Consider the following 12,229-nt stretch of genomic DNA (forward strand, 5'->3'; position numbering starts at 1 on the left):
AGCTACTGTGTCCGTGTCTTTATTTCAGTGTGTGGTGTGGTTTTATTTAGTGATAAGCTAGCTTAAGTAAAAGGTTTATGTAATCACAATAAAGTTATGAGCGGCTTATTAACATTTACATATACAGTATCTCCCAATATTCTGACATCCTATATCGGGACTGCACTGCGGCAATCTCTCTTGGCAATAAATGGACACTGCACACATGAACGTGCAGCATCCATTCACTGCTGCTTTGCAGCTAAAGCAGTATAATGACCGTGTCCCCCAATCTCCCGACAGCAGGACACGGTGGTCCCCGGGAACGACAGAGGGACTGTTCCTGAACAGTGGGACTATCCTGATGAAATTGGGTGATTACATATATAGCGACAGCATATTCCGTTGTGCTTTATAATTGGAAACAAACCAGTAATAGAACAGTAAGAAAATAAGACTGGGTAATAACAGACAAAGAGGTAGGAGGGCCTAGCAAGATCACAGTCATATTTCTATCACATATATATGGTTATAGAACACAAACATTACATGGGACAGGTGAGATTGACAGACACTGGGTCAACTCAATATTGGCCATGTTGATTCTGGTATACAGGTTAATATGCTACTTAGAGCATGTTGACAGATCAGCATTACCATGGCCGGATTAAGGCGGGGGCGACAGGGACGGTTGTCCCGGGGCCCCACCCCACACATCACCGGTCTGCCAAGAGCTGCTTCTGAATGCTGCATACACAGCAGCAGTATGTATTCAAAAGCAGTAGCCCACAAAGGAAATCTAGACTCTACCGGCACGGCACACGGCAGTGAGTAGAATGGATCTCCCATAGTGAGGACCCTGTACAGTGTCTGGGAGTGGCAGTGCGTTAAAGGCAGTGAGTAGGAAGGAGGACCCTGCAGTGGCTGGGAGCGAAGCGGGTAGTGTCTGGGGGCGGCGCATGCAGTGAGGAAGAAGCCTTGTGGAAGGACCCCATCAGGGAGAGGAGCCTCCGGTGACACTGCAGTGGGTGAGACCTGGTTAAGTGTGTCTCTGTGTGTGTGTGTGTGTGTGTGTGTGTGTGTGTGTCTGTCTGTCTGTCTGTCTGTCTGTCTCTGTGGGTGGGTTGTGTGGGTGTTTTTTTTGGATGGGGACCCCACATCTTTGTTGCCCGGGGCCCCCACAACCCTTAAGCCCTGAGCATTAGAAACTGTAAGCATGCTGTTAAAGCAGCATGTTTACAGACCTTTGTACTGGCAATGCAGGTAATACGCAGTAAGTAGTAAATTAACCTTGTCTACATGCCAGCGCCTGTATTCCAGCATCAACATAGTTTCTGTCGATCATGTAACTACTTTCAATTGCACACATCTGCACAAGCTTACATGTATGATATAAGGAAGGTCCAGAAACCAGTGTACATATCACAGGATACAGATTCTCAAGGAACACACGATAAACATGTTACATTTTTACATACCTCCACCTGTGAGCAAGGAAGCCTGGGCACCGCTCCTTGCAGGAGTAACATGGCTGACCTTGACCTGTGACATTGACCTCTGTTGCCTGGTAGAGATACACAAAGTTCTGAGATTAACCTCTGACTGCTTCATCTCCTAATAACAATGAGCATAACACTCACACCGCTGGGCCTGATTCTGCCTCTACCGCATTAACGCCCTTTTGCCGTAGTCGCGCCTGCAACTATATAACAATGCTACCATCAGCCCTTCCTGGCGTACATCCATGCTCCTGAATGCAGTGCCCGGCGCATGCTGGATGGCCGAATACCGTTGTACCGTAGCGATCGCCACTGCCTGGTTGGCAGGCAGAGGCGTTCGCTGGGTGGGAGGGGGTGGACGGCGGCGTTAAGCCGCTGTTTAGGGGGAGCGATCCGGCCAATGCAGGCATGGCCGGACCGCTGGGTGAGCAGGCCGCGGCGGCTGCTTGATGTCACACGCAGCCGCTGCGACCTGGGCAGGGAAGAGGTTCTCCCGGCCAGCTGCAGGAGCTGCGCTGGCCGGGAGTTACTCCTGAAATGCATAAGCATCGCCACTGTGCGATGCTTTTGCATTTCTGCGGGGAAGGGGGGGCCGGCACTAACATGCGGGGCGGACTAGCCCTATGCTGGGCGTCCCCCCGCATGTCTGAGTGCCTGATCGTAGCTGTGCTAAATTTAGCACAGCTGCGATCAACTCGGAATGACCCCCAATGTGCACTGCAAGGGGGGCAGATATAACATGTGCAGAGAGAGTTAGATTTGGGTGGGGTGTGTTCAAACTGAAATCTAAATTGCAGTGTAAAAATAAAGCAGCCAGTATTTACCCTCCACAGAACCTATAACAAATTTGCTGCTGCGATCAACTCTGAATTACCCCCATTGTTTAGTCAATGACTTAGAGGCCCATTTATCATAGTATATTTGCGGCTATACCCCTGAAAACACCCATTTTTGGGAGTTAGCCACATATATTAAGTAAAACCTGAATGTAAGAAGAAGGGGCCATTGCGTCCCCATCCCCTATAAGTTTCTATGAGGGATGCAATGCTACCAGATGTATCAATATCCGTAATGCAATGCATTCCAGATATTGGCCCCCGCAGTTACCGCCATCTGAGGCAAGCCATTGTAGTTTATGGGGTACAGACCGCGATTGTAGCCAGCAGAGGGTTCCCCGGAAGTGGCAGCTGTGCATGTGTGGTCTTAGCTGATCGCCACGCGCAGCATCTCAGGCAGCCATCACAGCACACCGCAGGGATAGGCTCCTTTCAGATCCCCTGTCCCTGCATGTGCTGGATAATACATCCAGCCGATAGGCTCGCATATTGAAATGAGATCTTGGGTAGTAAGATCCTGGATTCAATCCATGATAAATGGGCCCCTAATGTTGTACGTGCGCAAAAGAGAAATCCAATAGAATATTTTTTTCAGAACCATTGTAGGCCACCAATTTGGGCTTTATGTGCAGTTAAACATCTAATGGTGTCCATTCACACTACTGTATTTTCGGTGTCCATTGACACTACTTTTGCTGGGATTTAGCAACATTCTCTTGCAGCGACACTTGCTCTGATAAGAGACTGTCCTAGTGAAAAACTGGAAGCAGTGTGATAGCTTGCCCTATAAATTTGCTTCCGGGCTCACACCCAGCCAGTCTGATGTGCATGTGCAGTCGTCGGGCTGTGCATCAGTGGTGACTGACAGGGAGGGATCTGAAAGATTCCTCTCCGGTAAACAGATGCGTTAGAGTAGCCATTAGACTACTATGGGCTAATGACATCTTAATATAGGGTAGATATCACAATATAAAAGCCCACACAGACTCCTATGGAGGCTCCTATTGCCAACGGAAATGGGGGGGGGGGGGGGCACAGCATATCTGCCCCTACATACATCCTGGTGATACTTAATATTTTTGGGTACCCCTGAAAATTGTTAAAAAAAGTAGTTTAACCATAACTCTCAACTGTCCCAATTTCAGCAGGACAGTCCCGCTATTCGGACACTGTCCCACTGTTCCACCCGCGGGCAGCATTGTCCCCCGGGCGGGGGCAGTTGGGGGATGGTTTTATCACCCGCTGCCCTGCTCTGCAAAGCATTGAGTGATCTCTGAATAGATGCTGTGCGCACGACATCTATTCAATGCTGGGAGGGAAGCAGGGGGCTGCCCAGCTGCTCGGGGAGCGCTGGGCACGCCCCCCAAAATGACGAAAAACAGGTCTGTGCTGCTCGGCAATGCTCCTCCCACCATAAGCCATGCCCCCTTTTTGCTACGCCACGCACTCGTTCCGACCCGTGACTATGTAAAGTTGGGAGGTATGATTTAACCCTTCCATGCATTAATTATGATAACCTAATGCAAGAGTTTTTTTTTAAATGTTTTTTTATTAGTCTTCAGAGCTTATACAAACACAAAAAAGTTTTATTTTTTTTAACTACAAAACTAAAGAAGTTATACACCTGTCCATTTGAGTGGACAACAAGCATCTGCAACATAAAACATTGCCCTGTTATCATGGAAAATAAGATTTTACTTACCGGTAAATCTATTTCTCGTAGTCCGTAGAGGATGCTGGGAACTCCGTAAGGACCATGGGGAATAGACGGGCTCCGCAGGAGATAGGGCACTTTAAGAAAGCTTTGGATTCTGGGTGTGCACTGGCTCCTCCCTCTATGTCCCTCCTCCAGACCTCAGTTAGAGAAACTCTGCCCACAGGAGATGAACAGTACGAGGAAAGGGTTTTTGTAAATCTAAGGGCAAGATTCATACCAGCCACACCAATCACACCGTATAACTTGTGATAAACTACCCAGTTAACAGTATGAACAATAACATAGCCTCGGTTCAAACCCGATCAACTATAACATAACCCTTATGTAAGCAATAACTATATACAAGTCTTGCAGAAGAAGTCCGCACTTGGGACGAGCGCCCAGCATCCTCTACGGACTACGAGAAATAGATTTACCGGTAAGTAAAATCTTATTTTCTCTAACGTCCTAGAGGATGCTGGGGACTCCGTAAGGACCATGGGGATTATACCAAAGCTCCCAAACTGGCGGGAGAGTGCGGATGACTCTGCAGTACCGATTGAGCAAACAGGAGGTCCTCCTCAGCCAGGGTATCAAACTTATAGAACTTTGCAAAGGTGTTTGACCCCGACCAAATAGCAGCTCGGCACAGTTGTAGTGTCGAGACCCCTCGGGCAGCCGCCCAAGAAGAGCCCACCTTCCTAGTGGAATGGGCCTTAATCGATTTTGGCAATGGCAATCCTGCCGAAGAATGCGCCTGCTGAATCGTGTTACAGATCCAGCGAGCAATAGTCTGCTTTGAAGCAGGAGCGCCAACCTTATTGGCCGCATACAGAACAAACAGAGCTTCCGTCTTCCTGATCCTAGCCGTTCTGGTCACATAAATCTTCAAAGCCCTGACCACATCCAGGGACTCGGAATCCTCCAAGTCCCGTGTAGCCACAGGCACGACAATAGGTTGGTTCATATGAAAAGATGAGACCACCTTGGGCAGAAATTGAGGACGAATCCTCAACTCTGCCCTATCCACGTGAAAATTCAGGTATAGGCTTTTATATGATAAAGCCGCCAATTCCGAAATCCGCCTTGCAGAAGCTAAGGCCAACAACATGACCACTTTCCAAGTGAGGTATTTCAACTCTACTGTTTTGAGTGGTTCAAACCAAGGTGACTTGAGGAAACTTAATACCACGTTAAGGTCCCAAGGCGCCACCGGAGGTACAAAGGGAGGCTGAATATGCAGCACGCCCTTCACAAAAGTCTGTACTTCAGGAAGAGAAGCCAATTCTCTTTGAAAGAAAATGGATAAGGCCGAAATTTGAACCTTTATGGACCCTAATTTTAGGCCCAAATTCACTCCCGTTTGAAGGAAGTGAAGCAGACGGCCCAACTGGAACTCCTCCGTAGGAGCAGCTCTGGCCTCACACCAAGAAACATATTTTCGCCATATACGGTGATAATGTTTCGACGTCACGTCCTTCCTAGCCTTGATCAGGGTAGGAATGACCTCCTCCGGAATCCCTTTTTCCGCTAGGATCCGGCGTTCAACCGCCATGCCGTCAAACGCAGCCGCGGTAAGTCTTGGAACAGACAGGGCCCCTGCTGCAGCAGGTCCTGCCTTAGAGGAAGAGGCCACGGATCTTCTGTGAGCAACTCTTGCAGATCCGGGTACCAAGACCTCCTTGGCCAATCTGGAACAATGAGGATTGTTCTGACCCTTCTTATTCTTATTATCCTCAATACCTTGGGTATGAGAGGTAGAGGAGGAAACACATAGACCGATCTGAACACCCAAGGTGTCACCAGAGCGTCTACCGCAACCGCCTGAGGGTCTCTTGACCTGGCGCAATACCTCTTTAGCTTTTTGTTGAGGCGGGACGCCATCATGTCTATCTGAGGCAGTCCCCACCGATCCGTGATCTGTGTGAAGACTTCTTGATGAAGTCCCCACTCTCCCGGATGCAGGTCGTGCCTGCTGAGAAAGTCCGCCTCCCAGTTGTCCACCCCCGGGATGAACACTGCTGATAGTGCGCTTACATGATTTTCCGCCCAGCGTAGAATCCTGGTCGCCTCTGCCATGGCCACTCTGTTCCTTGTGCTGCCTTGGCGGTTTACATGAGCCACTGCCGTGACATTGTCTGACTGAATCAGAACCGGTTTGTTCCGAAGCCATTCCTCCGCTTGGCGTAGGGCGTTGTATATGGCCCTCAACTCCAGGACATTGATGTGGAGACCAGTCTCTAGGCTTGACCAGAGACCCTGGAAATTTCTTCCTAGTGCGACCTCGGTCCAACCTCGGAGGCTCGCGCCCGTGGTCACCAGGACCCAGTCCTGAATGCCGAACCTGCGACCCTCCAGGAGGTGAGCACTGCGCAGCCACCACAGGAGAGACACCCTGGCCCTGGGAGACAGGTTGATCCGTTTTTGTATGTGTAGATGGGACCCGGACCATTTGTCCAATAGGTCCCATTGAAAGGTCCTTGCATGGAACCTGCCGAAGGGGATGGCCTCGTATGAAGCCACCATCTTCCCCAGAACCCTCGTGCAATGATGCACTGAAAACTTTTTTGGCTTCAATAGGTTCCTGACCAGAGCTACTAGATCCTGAGCCTTCTCCACTGGAAGAAAAATTCTTTTTTGGTCTGTGTCTAGAATCAGGCCCAAAAAGATCAGATGCGTTGCAGGGACTAGCTGGGATTTCGGTAAATTGAGACTCCAGCCGTGCCTCTGCAACGTCTTCATGGACAGAAACACGCTGTCCAGCAACTTCTCCCGAGATCTCGCCTTTATGAGGAGATCGTCCAATTACGGGATAATTGTGACGCCCTGCCTGCGCAGGAGCACCATCATTTCCGCCATTACCTTGGTGAAAATTCTCGGGGCCGTGGAAAGACCAAACGGCAACGTCTGAAATTGGTAGTGACAGTCCTGTACTGCAAGTCTCAGGAACGCCTGGTGAGGAGGGAAAATCGGAACATGAAGGTACGCATCCTTTATGACCAGGGACACCATCCAATCCTCTCCCTCCAGGCTGGCGATGACCGCTCTGAGCGATTCCATTTTGAACTTGAACCTCTTCAAGTACAGGTTCAGGGATTTCAGATTTAAAATGGGTCTGACCGAACCGTCCGGTTTTGGTACCACAAACAGGGATGAATAATAACCCTCTCCTTGCTGGAGATGAGGAACTTCGACTATCACCTGTTGAATGTACAATTTGTGAATTGCAGCTAACACCAGCTCCCTCTCCGACGGCGAAGCCGGCAGAGCCAATTTGAAAAACCGGCGAGGAGGCATGTCTTCGAATTCCAGTCTGTATCCCTGGGAAACAATCTCTATTGCCCAGGGATCCACCTGTGAGAGAACCCAGACGTGGCTGAAAAGACGAAGACGTGCCCCCACTTGATCTGACCCCCCCCTGGAATGTCCCAGCGTCATGTGGTGGACTTTGCGGAAGTAGGGGAGGACTTCTGCTCTTGGGAACTAGCCGACTGCAGCTTTTTTCCCTTGCTTTTACCTCTGGCAACAAAGGACGATCCTCGTACCTTCTTGCTTTTATTGGAACGAAAGGACTGCATTTGATAATGCGGTACCTTCTTAGCATGCTGCGGGGGAACATAAGGTAAAAAATTTGATTTACCGGCCGTAGCAGTAGAGACAAGGTCCGAGAGGCCTTCTCCAAACAACTCCTCCCCCTTGTAAGGCAATGACTCCATATGCCGCTTTGAGTCGGCGTCTCCAGTCCACTGTAGGGTCCACAAGAGTCGCCTAGCAGAAAAAGACATAGCGTTTAATCTGGAGCTTAGTAAACAAATGTCTCTCTGAGCATCCCTCATATACAAGGCAGCATCTCTGATATGCTCAATGGTCATTAAAATGGTATCCCTATCTAAGGTGTCAAATTCCGTAGATAAGGAGTCTGCCTATGCCACAACAGCACTACAAACCCAGGCCGACACCATGGCCGGTCTAACGATAGTTCCTGAATGTGTGTAAATGTGCTTCATGGTAATTTCCTGCTTGCGATCAGCAGGATCCTTGAGGGAAGCAGTATCCGGAGAAGGCAGTGCCACCTTCTTGGATAAGCATGTCAGTGCCTTGTCTACTTTAGGCGAAGATTCCCATCGTATCCTATCCTTCTGTGGAAAAGGATACGCCATAAGAAGCCTTTTGGGAACATGTAGTCTCCTATCCGGAGACTCCCAAGCCTTTTCGCACAATTCGCTTAGCTCAAATGAGGACGGAAACGTGACCTCAGGCTTTTTCCCTTTATACATGTGAACCCTCGTGTCAGGGACAGGGGGTTCCTCAGTGATATGCAAAACCTCTTTTATGGCAATAATCATGTATCGAATATCCTTTGCCACCTTGGGCTGTAATTTTGCATCCTCATAGTCGACACTAGAGTCAGTATCTGTGTCGGTATCTGTGTCAGCGACCTGTGATATGGGGCGCTTTTGAGACCCTGAAGGTCCTGGCGCCACAGGGACAGGCACAGTCTGGCTACCTGACTGATCCCTAGCTTCAGCCTTTCTAACCTTTTATGCAGGAGATTCACATTTGCATTTAAGACATTCAGCATATCCACCCAGTCCGGTGTCGGCGTTGCCGATGGCTACCTGACATTCAAACACTCCCCTCCACTTTAAGCGAGCCTTCCTCGTCAAACATGTCGACACACACGTACCGACACACTTTACACACACAGGGAAACTCTTTGCTGCAGACAGTATCCCCTTTAAGGCCCTTTGGAGAGACAGAGAGAGAGTATGCTAGCACACACCCCAGCGCAATGACCCTGGAGACCAACACAAAATGTTTTTTCCCCAGCCGCGCTGTATAATATGTTATCCGCCAATTATGTGCCCCCCCCTCTCTTTTAAACACCCCTTCACCGTGTGTAAGCAGGGGAGAGTCCGGGGAGCTTCCTCTCAGCGGTGCTGTGGGAGAAAAAATGGCGCTGGTGAGTGCTGAGGGAGAAGCCCCGCCCCCTCGGTGGCGGGCTTCTGTCCCGCTCAAACTTACTAAAATATGGCGGGGGCTCTTTTATATACATGTACAGTGCCCACCTGTACATGTATATTGTCTTTTGCCATAATAGAGGTGTTATATTGCTGCCCAGGGCGCCCCCCCTGCGCCTTGCACCCTTACAGTGACCGGAGTGTGTGAGGTGTATGGGAGCAATGACGCACAGCTGCGGTGCTGTGCGTTACCTCAGTGAAGCTCTGAAGGCTTCTGCCGCCTGACGTCTTCTGACTTCGGTTCTTCTGGCTCTGTGAGGAGAACGGCGGCGCGGCTCTGGGGGTGGACGCCCATTAAGAACCTGTGTTCACCCCCTCTGGAGCTAATGGTGTCCAGTAGCCGAGGAAGCAGAGCCTATCTTAGACAAGAAGGTCTGCCCCTCTCTCCTCAGTCCCTCGATGCAGGGAGCCTGTTGCCAGCAGTGCTCCCTGTAAAAAAGTAGAAAAAAATCCAAACAAAAATGCTTCTAGGCAGAGAACTCCGGGGAGCTCCCTGCAGTGCACCCATCCTGCTGTGGGCACAGTGTAAAACTGAGGTCTGGAGGAGGGGCATAGAGGGAGGAGCCAGTGCACACCCAGAATCCAAAGCTTTCTTAAAGTGCCCTATCTCCTGCGGAGCCCGTCTATTCCCCATGGTCCTTACAGAGTCCCCAGCATCCTCTAGGACGTTAGAGAAAAGTATTTTAAATGTGAAAGGTTTTTTTTTGTAGAAAAGTAAGGTAAAAAACAAAAACAAATGTCTGGCATGGTTCCAAGTTGTTCTTATGATGTTGATTACTGTATTTTTTTCCCAGAAACAAGAATCCTCTAAGATGAAAACAGTTTTTTTTAATGCCTATTTATGGATACTGTATATTCATCCAGAAACAAAAATGTCCTCCGTATTTATAACACAGATATTTTCATTTACTTCCGAGTTTGCTTCATACCTAGAAAGTCAGCCTTTTTCACAAACTGAATTTGACCTATTGTAACGCTTAGAGCCTGATGCAATGCCATCTGAGTCGGCTGGAGGAGCCAGTTGCCGTCCAGACTCAGATATTTTTTTAAAGCGGCAATATTTTAAAAGTCAAAACCATGTCTTGTAAATGATTGCTGCTTTAAAAAAAAAGTCCCAGTTCGCACCTTCAAGTTGGAGAAGTACCCTGGACACAAATGCTCAAGACACTGCATACAGATGTACATAGTTTTACATGTACAAGCTGCATCATGGCACATGTTAGCATGTTTTGCGTCTGTAGGCCTTGGCCGGTGATTTCCCACACTGATTTCAGTGGGTGCCTTTGACACATCCCTGAGCTTCAATGGAGGTGATGTCACACTTGGGGGTATATTCATTAGGAGTCGGATCCATTCCGACATGCAGTTGGATCCGACAACCCCTATTCAATGGACGGCTAAATCCGACTGTCGGATTTGGCCGTCTTGTCAGGCCGCTGCTGTCAGCGGCTGCGGATGCGCTGACAGCAGCGGCCAGGGGAGCAGAGAGCAGCAGCCATGAGTGGGAGGGGCTGGCTGCGGGGGACATGTGTGGAGCCGCAGGCAGCAGGAAAAGAGGTGCTGCGGACGGCGGGGGGAGCATTGATTGGCGGCCGGCGGGAGGTGCTGGAAGCGGGGTAACATGTCTGCGGCGGTGGGGGGATGCGCTGCAGGGAAAGAGGTGCCTGGCCGGGGGACGGCCAGGCACCTCTCTCCCTGCAACGCCTCCCCCCGCAGCCACAGACATGTCTCCCCGCAGCCTGCTCCTCCCGCCGGCCGCCGATCTCTGCTCCCCCCGCCGCCCGCAGCAAGACTAGTCTCCTCATCTCAATCCCACTTTTTTTAAAGTCGGATTGAGATTGTCGGAAACGGGGCTAAAACCTGTTGGGTCTGGCCCCGCTTCCGACAATGCGCGCTGAACGGCGGCTGAAGCCGCCGATCAGCGTGCATTCCGACAGCATTCCGACAAGTCGGGTTTCCCGACTTGTCGGAATAAACGGGGCACTAATGAATAGGTCGGAACCCCTTCCGACCTAAAACTGTCGGAAGCTGCCGTCTTTCCGACAAAACGGCAGCTTCCGACAGTTATTGAATATACCCCATGGTCTTCAACGTTGCTCCATAGAGCCAGCATTGATCAGTTCTCCACCGCTGGATGCTTTGAAATCCAATTCGATACAGCAGCCATGCATTTGCACAGGTCACATCAAGTAAGTGAAAAAACCCTGAATGTCCTATCTCCTGTTTTTTTGCGTCTGTGTGGGTACATGTCCACACACCAGGGACATGCAGTGAGGTAAATGGCTGAGGAGGTGCTGGCTAACACCAGAGCCAGATTTACACACAATATATGAGCTAAAGTATTCATGTGGGCACTATAATATATTCTTTGTATTTGTCATATACTTTATGTAGTCATAACTCTGGCTTATACGTTGTTATAACAGGAAAGGCTCTGCCTCACCTGCCTCACCCCACCGCACGTCACTGCCACTCACTGATCTATAAGATCCACTCCCTCCATGTGTGTTATAGTACTCTGTACCTAACCCTGTTGCTACTGTACATGCTCTTGATGTATGGAGATGTCTGGAGAAAATTAAAAACAATGCTAATTAACCGTCTGCCACTACTAATGATCATAATTTAAAATAATTTAGAATTTAGTTAAGATAACATATAAGATAACATATTAGACTATCAGCTGTAAAAAAAAGTGGCATATATGGCTATTATATGAGGAAAATATTTCGGTTAAACATACATGCCAGGACAAGCCATGCAAGCAGTATGGGACTCTGTATTGCATGATGTCACTGAGGTGAACATGTGATTTAACATCAACTGCGAAAAAAAATAATTGAGTATTTGATCTAAATTAGAGATGTGTGACGACCCTCGTGATTTGGTTTTGGATTTGTATTTACTTTGTGTTTTGGTTTTACCAAAACCACCCCCATGTGTTTTGGTTTGGTTTTGGATCTATATTTTATTTTAAAAAAATTGATAAAAACTGCTAATATCAAATAATTTGGGCCTTTTTTTCGATTCTACAATATTATTTACCTCAATAACATTAATTTCCAGTCATTGCCAGACAATTTTGACTACCTCGCAGCTCACACTATTCTTCAAAGGCTGGCTGGCTAAACTAAGGAACAAAGTAGCGGAACAAACACACGGCATGCATAGCTGTTAAAAAATGTGTTGCAAATTAAA

At 48.9% G+C, this 12,229-nt stretch overlaps 1 protein-coding gene across 3 annotated transcripts in view; it reads right to left on the reverse strand.

Moving 5' to 3' along the window:
- The window catches only part of PRICKLE3 (prickle planar cell polarity protein 3), a 99,066-nt gene that overhangs the window by 44,344 nt on the left and 42,493 nt on the right, over window positions 1-12,229 (reverse strand). For all 3 annotated transcript variants that reach the window (XM_063936564.1, XM_063936565.1, XM_063936563.1), the window contains exon 2: window positions 1,458-1,543. In XM_063936564.1, coding sequence (XP_063792634.1) covers window positions 1,458-1,543 — 86 coding nt within the window. The remainder of the gene's footprint in view (window positions 1-1,457; window positions 1,544-12,229) is intronic.

The sequence above is a fragment of the Pseudophryne corroboree genome, chromosome 8 (genome assembly GCF_028390025.1).
Source record: "Pseudophryne corroboree isolate aPseCor3 chromosome 8, aPseCor3.hap2, whole genome shotgun sequence".
In the NCBI taxonomy this organism is placed as follows: domain Eukaryota; kingdom Metazoa; phylum Chordata; class Amphibia; order Anura; family Myobatrachidae; genus Pseudophryne; species Pseudophryne corroboree.